The sequence below is a fragment of the Protopterus annectens genome, chromosome 14.part0 (genome assembly GCF_019279795.1).
Source record: "Protopterus annectens isolate FY-2018-M chromosome 14.part0, PAN1.0, whole genome shotgun sequence".
NCBI classification, from domain to species: domain Eukaryota; kingdom Metazoa; phylum Chordata; order Ceratodontiformes; family Protopteridae; genus Protopterus; species Protopterus annectens.
Window position 1 is genome coordinate 1,012,028,893 of NC_056748.1, and position 18,773 is coordinate 1,012,047,665.

Sequence of the window (18,773 nt, forward strand, 5' to 3'; positions counted from 1 at the left end):
CATAACCAAATGTCAGATACAGCTGCAACAGATCACACATGACCAGGAATCCACAAAGCAGTTTTCTAAACACTAGTATTTTATTCAGATAAAAGTTGTCTTAGCATGTGAACCTCTTTATGGGTTTCTTCGCAAATGAATATATTTATAGAAAATATTTTTTAATAAATAGGTTATTAATTATTTTAGATTTATCAATGACTTGATTTTTATTTCTGAAGGTGGAAAGCATGAGGAGAATGATTTTGTTGAAATTTTAGGTTTCAGTTAAAATTTGATGGTTTGCAAGTGGGACACAGACCGTCTTTTTTGATGTGGTGTTTGAGAAAGTGGACAATACTTTACTGACTAGGGTTCATTGAAAATTTGAAAGTGGTAACTAGTTTCTACATGGTAGGAGTTGTCATCCCCCACACCTTACAAATATATACCTTATGGAGAGTTTGTTAGACTGCGTGGGCTGTGTAATAGTGATCAGGATTTTTGAAAAACAGGTAGAAAAAGAGTGTTTCCATGTTTGAAAGGAGAGGTTATTACAAAATAGCATTGGTAGAAGGTCTTGAAAAGGTACAGAGGTCTATGGGTAATAATCTCATAGGTAGATGTTACAGAAAATATGTACCATTGGACAATAATACAGATAAGTCTTTTTAACAAAATATAGTTTATTTAGTGTAGCTCAAGTAGAATAACTTCATTTTGGGGGGGAGCTTAGTGGTAAAACAAAAAGAATTTTGTGATATTTTGGAAGAAAGACCCTGTGTATCACACAAGCATGGAAGATGTATAGGTGATACGATTGTTGGAGGTAGATTTGTAGTTCCTAAAGCTAATATTGGAAGGGAAAGTAGCCGTAATGGGATCTTCCCTTGTGGAAGGTGTTCCTGTTGTAATTTTGTGGTTAGGCTGTTCCCAAATATTAATGGAAAAAATACGAGACACAAAATATTTTTAGATGCGACACTGAGGGGGTTGTCTATGTACTTTGATGCCCATGTAATAAATATTATATTGGTGAAAGTAAAAGGGCATTCAGAATCAGAATTTTAGAACATATTAGGGACATAAAGAAAAGATGGAAGTCCAGTTCCTGCACATTTTAAAGACTATCATGGTAGTAATGTGGAAGGACTTCAGGTCAGTATATTAGAACAGGTTAAGGTGGATAGGTCCAATACCTCTCTTTTGAAACTTAAACTATTACAAAAAGAATTTATTTTTATATTAAAGTATGAAGCTTTAGTCCATAAGGGACTTAATACAGAATGTAATTGGACGGTTTTAATTGGGTAAATGTTTTTTAATGACATCATTGTTTCAGTTATTTTATTTTAAGGATGAGTGCTATTTGTGTTTTTTATACTCTGAAAAGGCTTTTTAGCCAAAGCTCTAACAGAGATTTTATCTGAAAAAAGGAAGCCAATCTGGTGATCCTCTGCCATAAACAAACTCTACAACAGAATAAAGAAACTGTTGCAAAAAAGGGTGAAATCCCATGACTGGAGGAACTCCCTGGTCAGCCTCAGTAAGAAGCTGAGATCCCTCATAAAATCCTCCAAAGCTGGTTACAAAAACAAAATTGCCACTGACTCTAAAGACAACCACAAAGCATTCTATAGCTATGTCAAGAATCTCAATGGCAACACTCAGATCTGCTCTGAGTTACAGCACAATGGCACTAAATATACAGAACCATCTGCTGTTGCCAACATCCTGGCAGATATGTTCAGTGCTAACTTTACCCCCCCTCCCTCACCCCCTAGAGGGCCCATCTCTATACCGGAAGAACGCAAAGTTCCTGTAATCATGGCTGCACAGGTAAAAAACACACTCTCCAAAGCCAAGAACACAACATGCATGGGACCTGACAATATCCCAGGCTGCGTTCTACACGAACTACAGAACGAACTGGCACCCCACCGAAGTACCATGTTCAATCATAGCTTCACCTCAGGCTTTGTACCCACTGAATGGTGCACCATGATGGTTATCCCACTCCAGAAAGGGGGAGCCATGACGGACCCTAGGAACTACCACCCCATTAGCCAGATGAGCCTGGTCTGCAAGGCCATGGAATGTATCATCATGGAACTCATAAACAAAGACATTGGTAATCTCCAAACTCTGGACCCCTCCCTGTTTGGGTTTGTAAAAGGCAGATCATGTCTTCTAAACCTGGTAGACTTCTTCGAAGCAGTCACCAAAGCCATAGATAAGGGTAAGGTGGTTCACTCAGCATATCTAGATCTCGCCAAGGCTTTCAATACCATCCCCCAATCTGGAATTATAGATAAACTCATTAAACTAGGTATAAATCCCTATGTCACAAGATGAGTTGCCAACTGGCTCACGGACAGAACCCACACTGTGAAAGAGCAGACTCCAAATCCGACTTCAGACCAGTGACAAGTGGAGTACCACAGGGTTCAGTCCTGGGTCCTCTCCTGTTTGGTATCTACTTCTCTAAAGTACAGGCTAACACAGAAGGTCTTTGGCTAACAAAGTTTGCAGAAGACTGCAAACTAGGAGCCATAATCGAAACTCCTAACGATGTAGACGTCCTACAAAAGGGCCTCACTGAGACAGATGCCAAGTGTCAAAGCCATGGCCTGAAGCTCAATGCCAAAAAATGCATCGTCATCCCGTTTGGTAAAAACTCTGTACCCATGAACTACCACATAGGTGGTAGTCTACTTAACACCGAAAGTGTGATAAGAGATCTTGGGACACAGGTGGACAGTAGTCTCTCCTTTGATAATCACATCGCCACAGTGGTCAGGAAATCTTTCTACATGGCACACCTCATCACAAAAGGTTTCTCATCCAGAAAATAAGAGGTCATTGTTCCCCTCTACTCATCACTCATTAGACCCATTATAGAGTACAACGCCCCTTTTGGTGTGTACCTCACAAGACATCTGCAACAACTGGAAAGACCACAGAAATACCTCACAAAGATTACTGGCCTCAAACAGATGCCCTATGCAGACAGTCTTAAAAAACTCCAGCTTTACTCCGTCGCATATCGCCTACTCAGAGGCGATCTCTTCCTAACATACAAAGCTATGTCAAACCCAGAGCTGTTGGACATGCTCCACTTAAAGAAATCCCAAACCCTCTGAGCTACATATTCTAGGAACCTACACCTTCTCACCACAATAAACAGAACATGCTGGAGGGATAGATTCCTGTCCCAGAGACTTCCCATACTCGGAAACAGACTACCTATCTCTGTCAAACAGAGCTCCTCATTAGCACTCTTTAAGAAAAATCTTGATGCTTGGATGGGAAATAGGAAATTCACCCTGGGGATCACTTCTGTGGCTTTGCTCGACAGGGGCACAGGAAAATAATTTTCTTGGGTGGCGAAAGCCAGGGTACCTTTTTGGCTAGGCTTATAATGGCCCTAGTACCTACCTATGAACCTATGAATAAAATTCTTCTGTTTAGAGTTAGGATGCCACTTCATAGATGTGATGCAGACCACACACACAACACGCACACACACACCTACCTATGTGTGTATGTGTGTGAATACAGTTGTATCTTTCTATATTTACAAAATATGTAAATGTAAAAATATCTAATTACAAAATATTGACAAAAATTCTAGTTATGCCTTTCTCCCCACTGTTGTGTGACCTATGAGTTGATATATGTATTTACCGTTTGTGTGTGTGTGTGTGTGTGTGTGTGTGTATATGTGTATATATATATATATATATATATATATATATATATATATATGTGTATGGGTCTACTTCATTTCGGTAATCGAAATACCACTTCCCCAACATTTAAAATGCTGAGACGAAAGCACTAAAAATCCACTTAAACAAACACATCACCATCGAAATCTACAGGTAAGTATCCACTTTTCCACCATGATGAATTTTGTCCCTTTCCCCACTGTAGATTGATGTCAGAGTTGGTATATTTAGTTAGGGGGAATGTGGTAGGTCCGGCTGCCACATGAATAGGTTTCATGTGGTTCAGTTTTTGTGTTTTGTTGTGGTGTGGCCAAATGGTTACATACCTGTAGTTTTTTTTGTCTTTGATGTAAGTGTTCATTTAAGTGGATTTTCAGTGCTTTTGTGTCGGCATTTTAAAAGTTGGGTAATTGGTATTTCGATTACCTAAAGTAGATGCAAATATATACATATATATATATATATATATATATATATATATATATATATATATATATATATCTATATGCATATAAATATATATGTGTACATACATATGTATATATATCTATATCTATAATATATATATATATATATATATATATATATATATATATATATATATATATATATGACTGTGTGTGTGTGTGTGTGAGAGAGACATACAACTGTCACTTTATCTAATCACAAGTCCAGAATAAAGTTCTGTAATGGCATCCTATATAATGATATTCTTCAGTACATTTTGCCAGTTGCAGCTGTCATAATACAGATGATTTTTTGATCACTGATTCTAGTTTCCTTAAAAGTTTCTAATATTGCAGTTTACTTTATTACAGTGTGTTGTGCAAAATTTGTACTTGCTTCCATAGTTACAGAACATTCATATATCTTCTCTTAGCTGTCTGGTTGTCTTTCCACTTTACATAATTTATTTTCTCTTTTACTTCAAATGGATCTTGTCATTTAGCCAGAAACTTATATTCTTTTGAGGAAACCAAACCCAGCACCTGGTGCCAGCCTTAAATTCCCTGGTCCTTGCATTCATATTATATACCCCTTGTTATGTAGCTTGAGCTCTTTTCGAGTGTTCTCATATTGTGGGCTTCACTACTTTCAGCCTGTCCTGCAAATTGGTATAGTATTTTATGGCACATTTAAATAGGTTTTTCAATTCATCTCAAGTTTCTCTGGTGATATCTTATAGTCCACAAAGGTGTTTACAATATAATAACTCAAAATGACTGAACTCAACTGAGGCTTGTACAACTTCTATAATGACAACCAAAAAGGTGTGATATTAACTGATGGTGCTGTAGCGGTAAGGCTGCAGGTACAGGTGCTGTAGTGGTAAGGCTGCAGGTGCAGCTGCTGTAGTGGTAAGACTATGGGTGCATCTGCTGCAGTGGTAAGGCTACGGGTGCAGCTGCTGTAGCAGTAAGGCTACGAGTGCAGCTGCTGTAGCAGTAAGGCTACGGGTGCAGCTGCTGTAGCAGTAAGGCTATGCATGCAGCTGCTGTAGCAGTAAGGCTACAGGTGCAGCTGCTGTATCGTTAAAGGTATGGGTGCAGCTGCTGTAGCAGTAAGGCTATAGGTACAGTTGTTGTAGTGGTAAGGCGACGGGTACAGCTGCTGTAGTGGTTAGGTTACAGGTACAGCTGCTGTAGTGGTAAGGCTGCATGTGAAGCTGCTGCAGCTGTAAGGCTACAGGTACAGCTGCTGTAGCAGTAAGGCTACAGGTGTAGCTGCTGTAGCGGTAAGGCTATAGGTACAGCTGCTGTAGTAGTAAGGCTGCAGGTGCAGCTGCTGCAGTGGTAATGCTACAGGTACAGCTGCTGTAGCGGTAAAGCTATGGGTACAGCAGCTGTAGTGGTAAGGCTACAGGTACTGTTCCTTTAGTGGTAAGGCTACAGGTGCAGCTGCTGTGTCAACTGATGTCCGTGGCACTGGATAGCAGTGGGGTAAAATGCCTGAAGTGCCTTTTCAATGTTGCATGCTTTGTGTAGATATTATCTCTGTACTAAGAAAGTAAAGTAGTTGTGCCCTCTTTCAGAAAGGATAATCAGCATATGTGCTGTAGCATTTGTTTTGCATTCCATACCCTTCATAGAAAAAGAAATTTGTCATACAGCGAGACAGCAGAGCTTGGTTAATAGTTGAATGTCAACTTCTGGAGAAGCATGGAGTTTGCTGGGATTGCAGAAAAGTGGGTCAGCCCAGATCTTTTAACTGTCGTTATTGTATGAGGGGTTATGGAAGTTTGGTGATCCAGTTTGCTTTTTCCATAGACTTAAATAAGGTTGTTGACAGTGTTCACTAACATGTACAGTGGGATGCTTTGCAGAATATACCAAAACCACTGACATATGTTATCCATTCCTTGAATTCATTAAAGGTGACTGTTGGAGTTTACAAAGGTAATGTGCTGTTATCATGTCTTTTTTACTGTTTCTATGGATGGGATCAGGACAAGCATATCTTGTTTAGGGTGCCATTGGTGTTGCTTGCAAATAATGTTGTTCTTTTCCCTCATCTAACCAAGATCCGAAGCACTTATTCCTGAAATTCAGTACTGAATGTGAAGCATTCTGGATGAAAATAAGCACCTTTAAATCTAATGTCATTATGTTGGCCCAGAAATGTATGGGTTTACTGTCTTCCTCTGAGGTGGGGGAGCCTAAGTAATTAATTGTATGATTTACAGGACTGAGCATGTGGTGATTAATACACGTGGACATCGGATGCAGTTGGGAATGTGCAATGAATTTCTCTGGGCTGAAGCTAGAGATGAGTTTCCATACACTGGGTTTACTGGGCATTTTCCATCATTATCATCAGTTATGGTTATAAGCAGTAGACAGTGAACAGCATTGTGGGTATGGATGATGAAAATTCAGTTTCTTTGCAGGGTTGCTTATTCTACATCACAAGGTGAGAAGGAGAGCAAGTCAGTTTGTTTTCCAGTAAAGTCTCAGAATAAAGCTCCATTAATTTGAGAAGACTTAGCCGAGAGGGCTTAGGCATCATGTAAGTATGGCCTCAGTTTGGCTTCCCTTGGACTTGTCTCAGTCATGTCCCTCTGGAAATGACCTTGAGTCATCTCAAGGAAAAACTGGAGAGGATTGCATCCCTTTACTGGCCTATAATGTTGAAGATTTGCAATGATAACTTAGAATCTTTGGCTGAGGACAGGAAGTTTGATGTGCCCATCATAGCTGCTGCTTCCACATGAGGAAAGGAAACGAAATGTGAAGATTTATATAAACTATTAAATAGTGTTAATGCAGGTGGACCCTAGCAGATGACTGGAATATCTGTTTATGTTGTCATACAGTTGTTTATTGCATGTAATCTAATAAAAACATTTCTTCAGAGATTTTTATTTTAGCAAATCATATGCATTTAGCCACTTTGTCAGAAAAAAATATCTGGATTCATAGAGCCAAAGAAAAGAAAATGTGTAAACTGCTTCAAATGACTAGTATTTAAAACTGATCAAGTCTCTCTCTTGTTTAAAGAACACTTTTACCTTTTTTTCCTCTGTAGTGCCTTTGACTTGGTAAACATTCACCTGTTCCACGATGCTTCTAATTTAATTGCTTTGGAATCCAGTCCTTCCTCCTATTCTGGAACACGACAGAAAGCCCTTACCTTTGTACTAGACAGGTAAGTGAGACAATATTCACTTTGTTTCTTCATTATGGACTAACTGTTTAGTATAAATTCCTTGTGAATTAAAAGATGCAACGTATACTGTTTAAATAAATGACAAGTTCTTGTGGGCAGTGATATTTGTTGAAAATTGTCCTTAAATGTGTTTGTATTTGAATATTTTATAAGAAATTAACCTTATAAGTTTAGGTATACACTTTGAAAATGGTTGCATACACTTAGTAGAAAACTGACTATTTCCAACACCTTTCCTCAGAGGAACTTAATCAGCAGTCTGCATAAGCAATAATGTACAATAATTTGCATATTAACCACATTTATTAGATGTCTTTTTAACCCAGTTTCATTATCAGAAGTATGCATTTATCCTAAAAAGTTGCTTATTTTACCTAGAGGTAATCAAGAAATATAAAGTGGCATTAAGCAGAAATCTTTGTTGCATTCTTCTGCCAATAAGCCCATTGGACCACAAAATATAAATCCATAATCCCATTGAACCAAAAAATATAAATCCATAAGCTCATAGTATTTTACAATATTTTACAAATACAGTGCTAAACAAGTCCCAGAGGCTCACACCCATAATGCATGGCCTAGTTGTTGTTAAGTGCCATAATTAGTGCTGCCTTATGTTGGTAACTTTGTATTATTACAGTAACACTCGTCTCATGATGCTTGAAGTACATTGTCCTATTTCCCTGTCTGTTATGGAGGATCTTTTTTTTTTTTAATACACTTTCTGCCTCCCTGCCTGCCAGCTGTCATCAACCCTTCCTTTGAGTCTTGATTCTGTTTGTAGAGTGGACAGTAGTGTTCATCCACTGCCTGGGGTGAGAGCCTACCTGTGATAGCCATCATCCAGGTAGACATGAATGGCCTGCACTAATGCATCTGTCTTACTATAGGAAAAAGGAATACCCTTGACACAGCAGCCTGAGGGTCTGGTTTCACTCCTCCCAGACTGAGATCACCTGCATTAATGATTGGACCCTAACTGTGCCTATCTTGGACAATTACAGTATCACTCAAAACTAAACTCTTCTCTTGCTATTATAAAATAACAAAATTTGCAACCGGCCATAGATCCACTTCCCATCACTGCACTGTCTTACACCAACTGAATTGGCTTGAGCTATCCAGTTACCTCATCTATATTTAACTTGTCCAAGCACACAAACATATTTTCGCCCCCTCTCTCTGTCCCTCTCTTGCCACCACCTTTAAAATGCACCAACCAAATAGATTTTTGAGATCTAATTCCCAAAATCTAATTGAACTGCATAAACCTGCCCGTCCATCAGGCAAACATGTAATGTCCTTCTCTCTGGCATGCCATTGGAATTCCCTCCCACCTCTCATCCACACCACCAGCAGCCTTCTCTTCATTCAAAACCTTACTTCACACACGCCTAACTTCACTCTGGGAATGCTCTTGCTCCCACCCCACATCATCTCCCTACACTATAGCTACTCTCTATAATCTAGAATTCACAATAGCCTCCATTGTTTTGTACCCCTAATAAACTCTAGGAATTAGCATAACTCCTAGAATGGGTACAATTCAGTAGTCTAGAAATGAACTGCATGAATTAGCATAACTGTTAAAAAATTTAGACTGTTTCTATTATTGCATTGTGCTAATATGTTAAACTGTTAAAAACTTTGACTGTTTGTAACTGTTACTCTTATTGCATTGTACTAATATATGCACTCTATTAATATGTGTTTTTCTATTTGTTTAATTTTGCTTCATTTGTGCACATTACATTTCTCTAATAACTTACTCATGTTAAATCTGTAATTTGCAATTTTCTGGAGCTTTTCTCCCCAGGCTCCATTGAAAATGTGCTCCTCGTGGCCCAATGGACTATCCTGGCAAACAAACTTTAAGTAAATAAAATAATTCCCACTGTTGTACATTTCATGTTGTAAAACCTAGGGCATTTTCTGTTAACACAAACTATATTCTGTGACATTTTATATTGGCTTCACCCTACCTCTCCTATCTTGAGTGATGTGAAGTGGTTCACTGACTGCAGTACCAGCAGTGTACTAGGCATGGGGAAGGGGTTGTGGCATGCGGAATTTGATAAGGGACATTGCACTTGGCATTACCAAAGTGGTGACTGTAATAGCCAGAGCACATGTACGGAAGCATTGATGGGTCAGCAGACGTACTGTGGACTTCTGCAGTAAATTTGAATCTTGACACACTGTAACCTTCACTGTATTGTGCTTCAGGACAGGAAAAAGCCATGTTATGTGGCAGGTGCTGTCTCATCCCCTTTTAAAAGCTATCATCTTCTTTACTCTTTATATGGTTATCAGTCTATTCTACCACTAGAGGGAGACATCCCATTTTGTCACGTACTCTGGTTTGTTTCAGAATGGTGGAGATTATGAACAACATCAGGAAATACTCAGTATATCTGTTATACAGACCTGTTGTTTTGTTTCTTCACAAGGGAGGGCCTGTATCATACACAATGCATGTATTTGCATTTTACACTGAATCTAAGAAGATGTAGCATCCTGTATTATTCAAGAACATATAGCGTTGTTCTTTTGCTCAGTATAGGAATAAGATACCTAGTGAGCTTGTTTTATGGGCACAGAGTAATTCATCTGTATACAGATGCCAGGAGTGGCTAATTCTGATTAATCTCCTGCAGAATCCATGTTTTCCTTTGTCCTAACCAATACATCCCATATTAGAGGAGATTTACTTTTTCTCCTGACAATGTTAGAAGTCTTATCACCCCACAGTGCATTCATTGCAGGAGAAGGTGTTTCTTGTTAGAAATTAAAAGTGGTGTCCCCTAGAAAATGCCAGATTTCCTTGTATACATTCATATCAGAAATAAGGCTCCCTTCATGTAGGGCTCGGTTTTCCATAAGTCTGTTAGCCCAAACTGACTGATGACATTTTATAATTTAACCAGTTTCTTCTTTATTAGTCATGGGCAGCAGTGTTTTTTGTTGTTGTTAGGAATATGGGTTACTTCACAAAAAAAAAAGAACTTTCCCACATTCTTCTATTTAAATAGCATTTCTTAGGGGTGGTGCAGCAGTACAGGGGACCAGTTCTCGGAGCAAGTTTATTTCCTGGAGTCATGTGACAAGTAACATTGAGGAGGGCTTTTTCCACCTGCATATGTCTTGTTTAAATTGTTCTGTAATGGAGTCATAATTGAAATTAGGGCATTGTTCAGAAAATGGAGGAGCTGTAAGGCAAGCATTCATTGGATGAATGTCTTCTTCAGGCCCTTGAGTGTATGTTTGATGCACAGTTAACATGCTTATTATTCTTGTAAATTTAATTAAATTCCTTTAGAATTAAATTCCTTTAGAGATTAACTCATAGAAAAAAGAAAAAAATAATGCTTAAATATTAACACTTAGTTTCTTGAAACAATATTTGGTAAAAATACTTCTTCCAGCTGATTGAAAATGATAATGTTGCACAGAACAGAGCTCATAAGAAAAAAAAGTTGGAGACCATCCAGAGGATTCAGTAACCAGATTTTGATATATTTAATTTAAGCTGTTTTAGCTTTTTCAGTGTTTCTGCTAGGGGATTCATGTCATATGTTTGGGATCTGTAGATCTTCATCTCTGGTAGCAGTTACTATTCAAAGAATGCTACCGAGTTGCAAAAACAGGTTTTTCCCATTCACAAATCCTTATTGACCTTTATGTAGATGTCAGAAGGTCTGTTGATCCTGGATTACATTTCATTTAGTTTACAAATTATACATTTTAACTAGTGTGATTAAAAAACAGCATTCTTGTTAGCACATTTCTGGTATATACTCACTTTCAGTCTGTTAAATTGCATTGCATTGTATAAGGTCTGACAGTATTGTAAATTTAACTTAAATCGCGTTACTTCTACAATATTATCAGGTCACATCAGTGTTGATATATAGAAGGTGCAAACATTATTCCCAGGCCCACTAAGAGTAGAAGAAATTTGGCATAGTTATTAAAAGGAAATGTTTTTGCAATAGACAACACCTCCCATCTCCCTTTGACTCCTAATGCTGTAGATACTAAGTCAGACATTGGTCTAGATTAAGGATAATAGACTATTGCTGTACAGTCACGATTCAGGAAATTTGAAATTATAATTGCAGCAGGTTTTAATCATACTCTGCACTTACGTTTTTGTGAAGTTGATAAAGGTTATATTTGTATGTATTCAGTACAGCTAAATATTCCCAGTCAGATCAATTGCTGTGCTGTCTACATTTTCTGAGCTAATTTACATATTGTCCTGAATGTTGTAGCTCAGTTCCTAATCCTGTTTCTACTGTTTAAAAATACTGAGTCTTTATAGATATATCTTTAGTGCCAGAAAGTATTCCATCATATTTTATCAATATGGTGGATTAACTACGTTTGCCTTTGATTTTTCTTTTGTCATAAACTTTTGTGGGTTGCCTGTGCCCTTCATTTTCTTCTTGTATAGATCTAGAGATCTTTATAATTGTCTTTGGCGTTGGCAGCAAGGTCTGTTTCATATTTATTTTCAAGTCTTGATTGCTCAGTTTAGTGCTGTTTGTTTTTTTAATAGATTTAGTAATCGTAGAGGGAATTAATTTATGCTCCATCCAAATTCTTGTTTTTTGACATAAAGTTTTCTGCTTTATCAGTTCATTTCTACGTGGTGCTGAGTTAAAACAAAGCTTGACAGACCCAAACATGCAATGGTGGAGTCATGGGAGTGCCTAGGTGATGTTTCTGTTCTGGATGTGCTCAGTTCACACTGCCAGAGGAGCTTCTCCCTTATGTTGTTGGAGGCCAGAAACATGGAGTTCAAACAGACTGCTTAAGACATTGGTTATTGAGTTATTGAAGCAGATCAGTTATTGAGTTATTGAAGCAGATCAGTTATTGAGTTATTGAAGCAGTATCTAGAAGCTGTAGCTGAAAGGTGCTTTTGTCTGTCATAGTGGGGACTAGCAGATACCAGAGTGATAACATCATGTTAAGGTAAGAGGTCGTCCATGCACTGTTAGCAGAGATCTCTCCAGATACAATTTTTAGGTTCTAATGAGCCCGGGAGGCTGTAGCTATGGCATTCATAGAATCAATGGTATGTCAAAGAGGTTTGGGAAAAAAACATGGAGTATGACTTTTTTAATTAAGAATATTAAAATGTGTTGAAACACAACACTCACGGAATATGTAAGTCAATGACAGTATTCAGTATTTATGAAAAATGCAAAAAGAAAAGATAAAGAAACATATCAAACCTATAGATGTATGAACTATTTACATGGAATGCCTAAATCAAAATACAGATGTTTTAATTGTAACATAAATAACTCATTATTTTACAGCCACATCCAATCAAAATCATTAGTTCACTGAGAATTATCCAGAATACTAACATAGCAATAAAGGTATTTTTCCATATATTTATAATCAGCACTATTTTATTTGTTTTTATTTTGATTAGTTTTCATTTTGAATCACATTAGTGGTAATATTCAAATATTCTTAAAAGGAAGCGTACTGTTCATTTCGCATTTCTTAGTTATAGTTTTCCGCTATATGGCTAAAATGGACTAAAGAAGAGGAAATTGTGATTTTTGTAAACTATTTGTGTTGGGGCATTAAGTAATATTAACTGCTTAATTAAAATGAATTTGTCAGATTGTGGTGCTTCAATAAACAGTTGATACTGGATCAAAACTTTGTTAGATCTTTACAATCCTAAAAAGATGTCCTGCTATCTGATTTACATGTTCAGAATCCCTGATTTTCTTAACCATTAATATTTTTTATGATGTTTTAAAGATTCTGTGCAAAAAGTTCCATGAAAAGATTTTCCAGAATAGTGCAGAAGTTGTTTTTTTAATATATTAGCATTCACTGTCTACCTTCCTCAGTTGAAGTTTTCTTGTATTTTTGTGTCGTACGTTATGCTCCTGCCCTTAAATTTGCATAGAAGCTTCTCGTGTTCATTTGGAAGAAATACAGCAGCAGTCAAAAAAGGTTATACCTTCACTGCTAAGATTAAATGTAATGCTAGAAAATTCTTTATTTTTTTGCGTAGGTTATTATTTGGCTATGACATTATATTTTGTCAAGATATAAACTTTGCTACCCTTCCTGTAAAGTCCACAACAGTGATAAATTCTGTAGAGTAGTAGAAATGTCTTCAGACCATGATTATTTGACATTTCATATTTCAATGCCTTACATTAATAGCAACCTTTTATAATTGTTGACTTTATTTGTACATCTGGGTTTCATGTGAGACAGCATTACTTCATCTTGTGTATGTTAGTTTCCAGATATATTTCAGCTCTAAAGGAATCTTGATTCTGTTTAAAAAAAGAGTGAATCATCTGACAGTGGCATGACATTCTGAGCTAGTCAGTGAATGCTGAAGTTCTGAAACCATTTAAGGCAATACAAGTATCTCACTTACCACATGGGTGGGTCCCTTGCTGTTATGTTTGAAATAGCAACCATGCCCATCTATGTCACGCATGGCAGAATAGAATACCTATGAAAACTGACAACCATATGAGCCAAAGCCAGGTTATGTGTCATTGTAATACTGTACAAGGTTTGAAATATGCCGAAACACGGAATGTCTATGTCTAACGGGCTTTGGCTTTATTGGCTTGAATGTAAAAAGTCAGGACCATTCAGAAGGCATGTGCCTGAAACACTGGTATATTTTTAAGGTGCCATTTGCATATATCGTATAGGACTCCACCACAGCATGTTTAAGGTATTATTCAGTGAGTAGTCTAGCTTGACTGGGTCCTTCTTGCAGTTTATACTCAATGGTTTGCCAGTGAGATGTCTTTATATTTTGGTTTGGATGCTGTTTGGGATATTTTGCAGCAGTGTGCCTTTAGGAAATGTAAGTTACAGTTATCATTGGAGACAGTTGCTACACTGATTGAGATGTTCCACTTCGCCCAGAGTATTGAGGTCAATTTTCCAAAATATCTTTATTCCTGCTTCTTTATTATTTCTAATTTACTGCATTTGATTAAGCATGGAAGTTTTAGTGTATAGTCCTCCTATGCGAGGCCATAAGGACAGCTGTCAGCAGATACCGAGGATTGTTTGTGGACTAGGTAGTAATTGTTTTCTGTTTCTACAGCAGAGTAAAAATAGTAGCTGCACTTCCATAATGATTTACAAACTGAACAAAACTGATCAGAACCAATACTACTCTATAGTCTACTAATAAATGGATAAGCTGCACCAACTAAATTCCAGTAAAAGCACATAAGCTGAGCTCTACTACTCTCTCTCTCTCATTTTGTGTATTTATTGTAATCCTTTGTAAATTGCTGCTTTTTTATGGAAAGGTAAACCTTTACCCACTAGAGAACAGAATGGCTTCCTCGATGCATTGTAGATAAAAGGCTTCTGCTTAATTTGAAACTCATGTTGCTGACAATGCATTGGATTTAGAACTTAACAGTAGTCTGCAGATGGCTAGATGTGGTACGTTTGAGGACTATACTGTAACGACACTTTGTTACTTTCTCCCATGTCAGCTTTTAGTAACAGGCAACTTTCAACCATTAGTCTAAAAACTTTCAGGCTGTTAAAGTAAGTGATCACAGTGTTGCACATTTTGTTAATTTAACCTCTCTCCCAGCAGCTAAAACCTATCCTATGTAATGTACTGCCAAAGTTAATAAGTAAAATAACTTTTTGCAGCTATTTCTGTAATGATATACAGAAGAAAATGCTAACAAACCCCTTTTTTTTCACTCTCTTCTTTCAACTTACAGTTACAGCTTCCTGCTATCTGTTGCGCTTGTAAATCTTTAAATCCTGCTAATACTTTCAGTGTGGTAATTTCTAATCCTTAAATAGAATCTCAAGATGGATGTACGATTTGCAGTGCAAATACTTGTTAGTAAATGCATCTGGCTAAGGTATTAACACATTAGAACACTTTTCGCACACACAGCTGCTTCTGCATTGAGTCTTTACTTGTACGTGATGAAACCAGAGTAGATGTATTCTTCCTTGTACAAAAATATATATATGAACATTTTTAAAAGCTCTCCCCTCATCAGTAACTTATCCAGTAAAAGTTATGTATCAATAATCTGTTTGTGTGCTTTAATGATATCATGTCAAACAAAGTGTTACTTAGTATGTCATACTTTTTGAGAATATTCTTTATAGTTGGAATTATGCCCACATTTTACCCAGTAGACTGTGGATACTTTGACTTTATGGCATCAAATTCTCTGTTTCTGGAAGAATTCAGAGCTCCAGGCATATGAACCGTGAACCACTGTCTGACATTACTAGTTCTGGTGTACCATGCCTTGTGAATATTGATCTTAGCACATTAGTCACAGTAGCAGTTTTATATTTAATCTGAACTGGTCTATATTAGAACACCGAATGTTCAAAATTTCGAGTGTTCTAATATCGACCCGTTTTCAGCTGAAAATATCGAAGAAACAGGAAAAACACATTTTTTTCCTAGGGAAAGAATTTGGTTGTCCGTTTCTGTTGCTTCGGTATTTTCAGCGCTGTGGTGGAAAGTTACGGGTCTGGTTTAGGTAAGTGTGCGATTGTGTGGATGTGAGGGTTAGGGCGGGTTAAGTGAGTTAGGGTTAGGGTGCTGGTCAGGTAAGTGTGCGATTGTGGTAAGTGTGCGATTGTGTGGAAGTGAGGGTTAGGGCGGGGTAGGTGAGTTAGGGTTAGGGCACAGGTGAGGTGACTGTGCGATGGTGATGGACCTTAGGGTTAGGGTTTGGGTTAAGGTAAGTGGTTAGTTAGTGGTGTATGTATAGTTTAGTGTAGGATTAGGTGTAAGAGTTTAGGTGTATATGTGTGGATTACTGTTTGTTTGGAGTGCTTGTGTTGTGTGTATGTGTTTTGGAACAGCAAATTTTTTCCCTAGGAAATAATTCTCTGTTCTGAATGTTCGCTGTTTTAAATTTTCGATTCATAGGGTTTGATATTAGAACACTCAAAATTTTGAATGTTCGGTGTTCTAATATAGACCCATCTGAAAAACTTCAGATATCAGAGCAGTAATTAGAGCAGAGTAGAAAGTTGAGGTTATTGTGCTAGAATAAGTCACTTCTCTGTTTTATTCTTGGCATTGCTGGAATTTCATATGAAATCAACACTTCCTTCACTTTTTGATTCTTGCACATATTTGTGCCATTTATTATGGTGTATGACATATATAAACACGTCGTACATGGTCAGACTCAGAAAACTCCAGCTATTCTCTATCTCATATCGTCTACTAAGAGGTGATCTCTGCTTGACTTACAAAGCCATGTCTGACCCGGCTCTGTTAGAAATGCTACATCCAAAAAAATCCCAATCCCTGTGCACCACACACTCCAGAGACCTCAACCTCATTACCCCAATCAACAGAACATGCTAGCGGGACAGGTTAATAAACCAAAGACAGCCCATTCTCTGGAATAGACTTCCCATACATGTCAAACAGAGCACCTCACTGGCTCTCTTCAAGAGAAATCTTGAAGAGTGGGTGGGAAATAGAAAGTTTACCCCGGGGATCACTCCAGTGGCTCTACATGATAGAGGCACTGGGAACTAACGTTGGGCGGCACAATGCCAGGGCACTTCTATGGGCTAGGATTGTAAAGGCTCCAGGGCCATTAGCCTAGTACATACCTATGAACCTATATCTGCATTGTCATATTGAACTATGTATGATGTCTCTGGTTATTTCACTTTCACATTCCCAGAGGTTATTCATACAACTTCAGCAGCATATGATTGCATAGATGTGATAGAATAATTACTTTATCTCCTTGAATAATTACTTTATCTCCTTGAAAATGTACACCTTGTCTGCAGGACGGTTACTGTATAAACATATGTGCGTTAATTAAGGGATGAAGTTGTTCCATGCTTCACTCTGTCTAGTCATCCTGACAAAGCTTCATTTAGCAACTTCTTTTCTGCATCATTTCTCATAGCAGCTTTAAATTCTTGCGTGTTATCAGCTGTAAGTAATATTTGTTTCACAGCATATAGAACTTAATTGCTTGTCCAGCAGATCTTCCTTGCTCTTACTTACATACACTCTACTGAATGTATCAGCAGCAAACATCACCTTTACTGCTTTGGATTGCACTTCCATGGCATATGTTTCAGCAGCTGTCAGCATTCTTGGTTATGTAGATTGTGATATATGTGAAGATTTCTTGAATATACTCTATAATAGAATTTCTGATCCAGCTCATTGTGCTTTTTATAAAAAAAACTATGGATTTTAACTTGGAGGACCCTCATTTTGGTGCATTTTGACTTTTTAGTTTTATAGTTTTTCTTGAACGTACCACACCTTTGCATTAACTTACAGGTTTCATCTTTAATTTTTCACATAAACAAAATACATTAAATTTCTGGCAACCAAAATGTATGGTAAGCCATTTCTTTCTCTGTAACCTTGTGTGTTGATTAATGTCCTTATTAGTAGCTGAGCACTTTTAGCTTTATTTTTTGAACAACTCCGCACTGTGTCATGCTGTAGCAGCTTACACAGAGGTGCTGTTATATCTGAGAAGTGCAGAATAAAGTTAGTCCGATATCATATCACAATAACTAAAGTTGTTTATCAGTAAGAGTTTACATGTTTACTAGGATATGTAGTATGTCAGCTTCTGGCTGTAGCCCAACAGAAGTTAGTAGATGTCCCATGAACTTAAGAGATATAACTGAATCTTGATATTTGGCCTTGTTTAGCTTCATACATTGTGACATTAGTATGCCCAACAGCTTTAATGATATTTTGTTATGATTTTGTTTTATAGCACCCTGGATTAGAATGTCATCAGTAATATTTATTGCACCTTCCAGCCTCTGAGTTATGTTAGCTACTGCACACTGAAATTCAACTGATGCTGACAGCATTCCGAAAGGTAGTATCAGAAAACTATAGCGATCCAAGAATGTGTTAAATATGTGCAGTTTAGAGCATCCATTAACCAGCTTAATCTGCAATAATCCCCAATTTGGATCCAGGCCTGAAAAGAACTTTGCATTAGAAATAATGGCATTGAGTTCTTAGTCATTCTTTATTGGTTAATACTTTCCCTGTATCCATTTGTTGAGATTCTCTGGAGCTAGGCAAATCATAACTTGATCGTCCTTATCTGAACTCTTTACTCATCTGCTAGTTTCAGTCTCTGTGACTAAAACACTGATTTCATGCATTTAGGCTCCTGTTATGACTTCCCTATAAGAGCAGTAAGCACTCTTCATGCAATATCTAGCAGTGACATGGCTTCTCCCCATAAGCTAATGTGCCACTCTATCTTCAGGTTTTATTGATCCTCAAGTAAGTAAGATTAACCCTCTAGGACATCTTTTGGTAGTGAAAAATTGAATTTGCCTTTGATTTCGCACTATGCATTTTAT

At 37.5% G+C, this 18,773-nt stretch overlaps 1 protein-coding gene across 3 annotated transcripts in view; it reads left to right on the forward strand.

The window, feature by feature from the left end:
- Positions 1-18,773, forward strand: part of INPP5A (inositol polyphosphate-5-phosphatase A) — a 3,411,481-nt gene that overhangs the window by 2,079,977 nt on the left and 1,312,731 nt on the right. For all 3 annotated transcript variants that reach the window (XM_044056820.1, XM_044056818.1, XM_044056819.1), the window contains exon 8: positions 7,236-7,355. In XM_044056820.1, the coding sequence (XP_043912755.1) occupies positions 7,236-7,355 (120 nt within the window). The remainder of the gene's footprint in view (positions 1-7,235; positions 7,356-18,773) is intronic.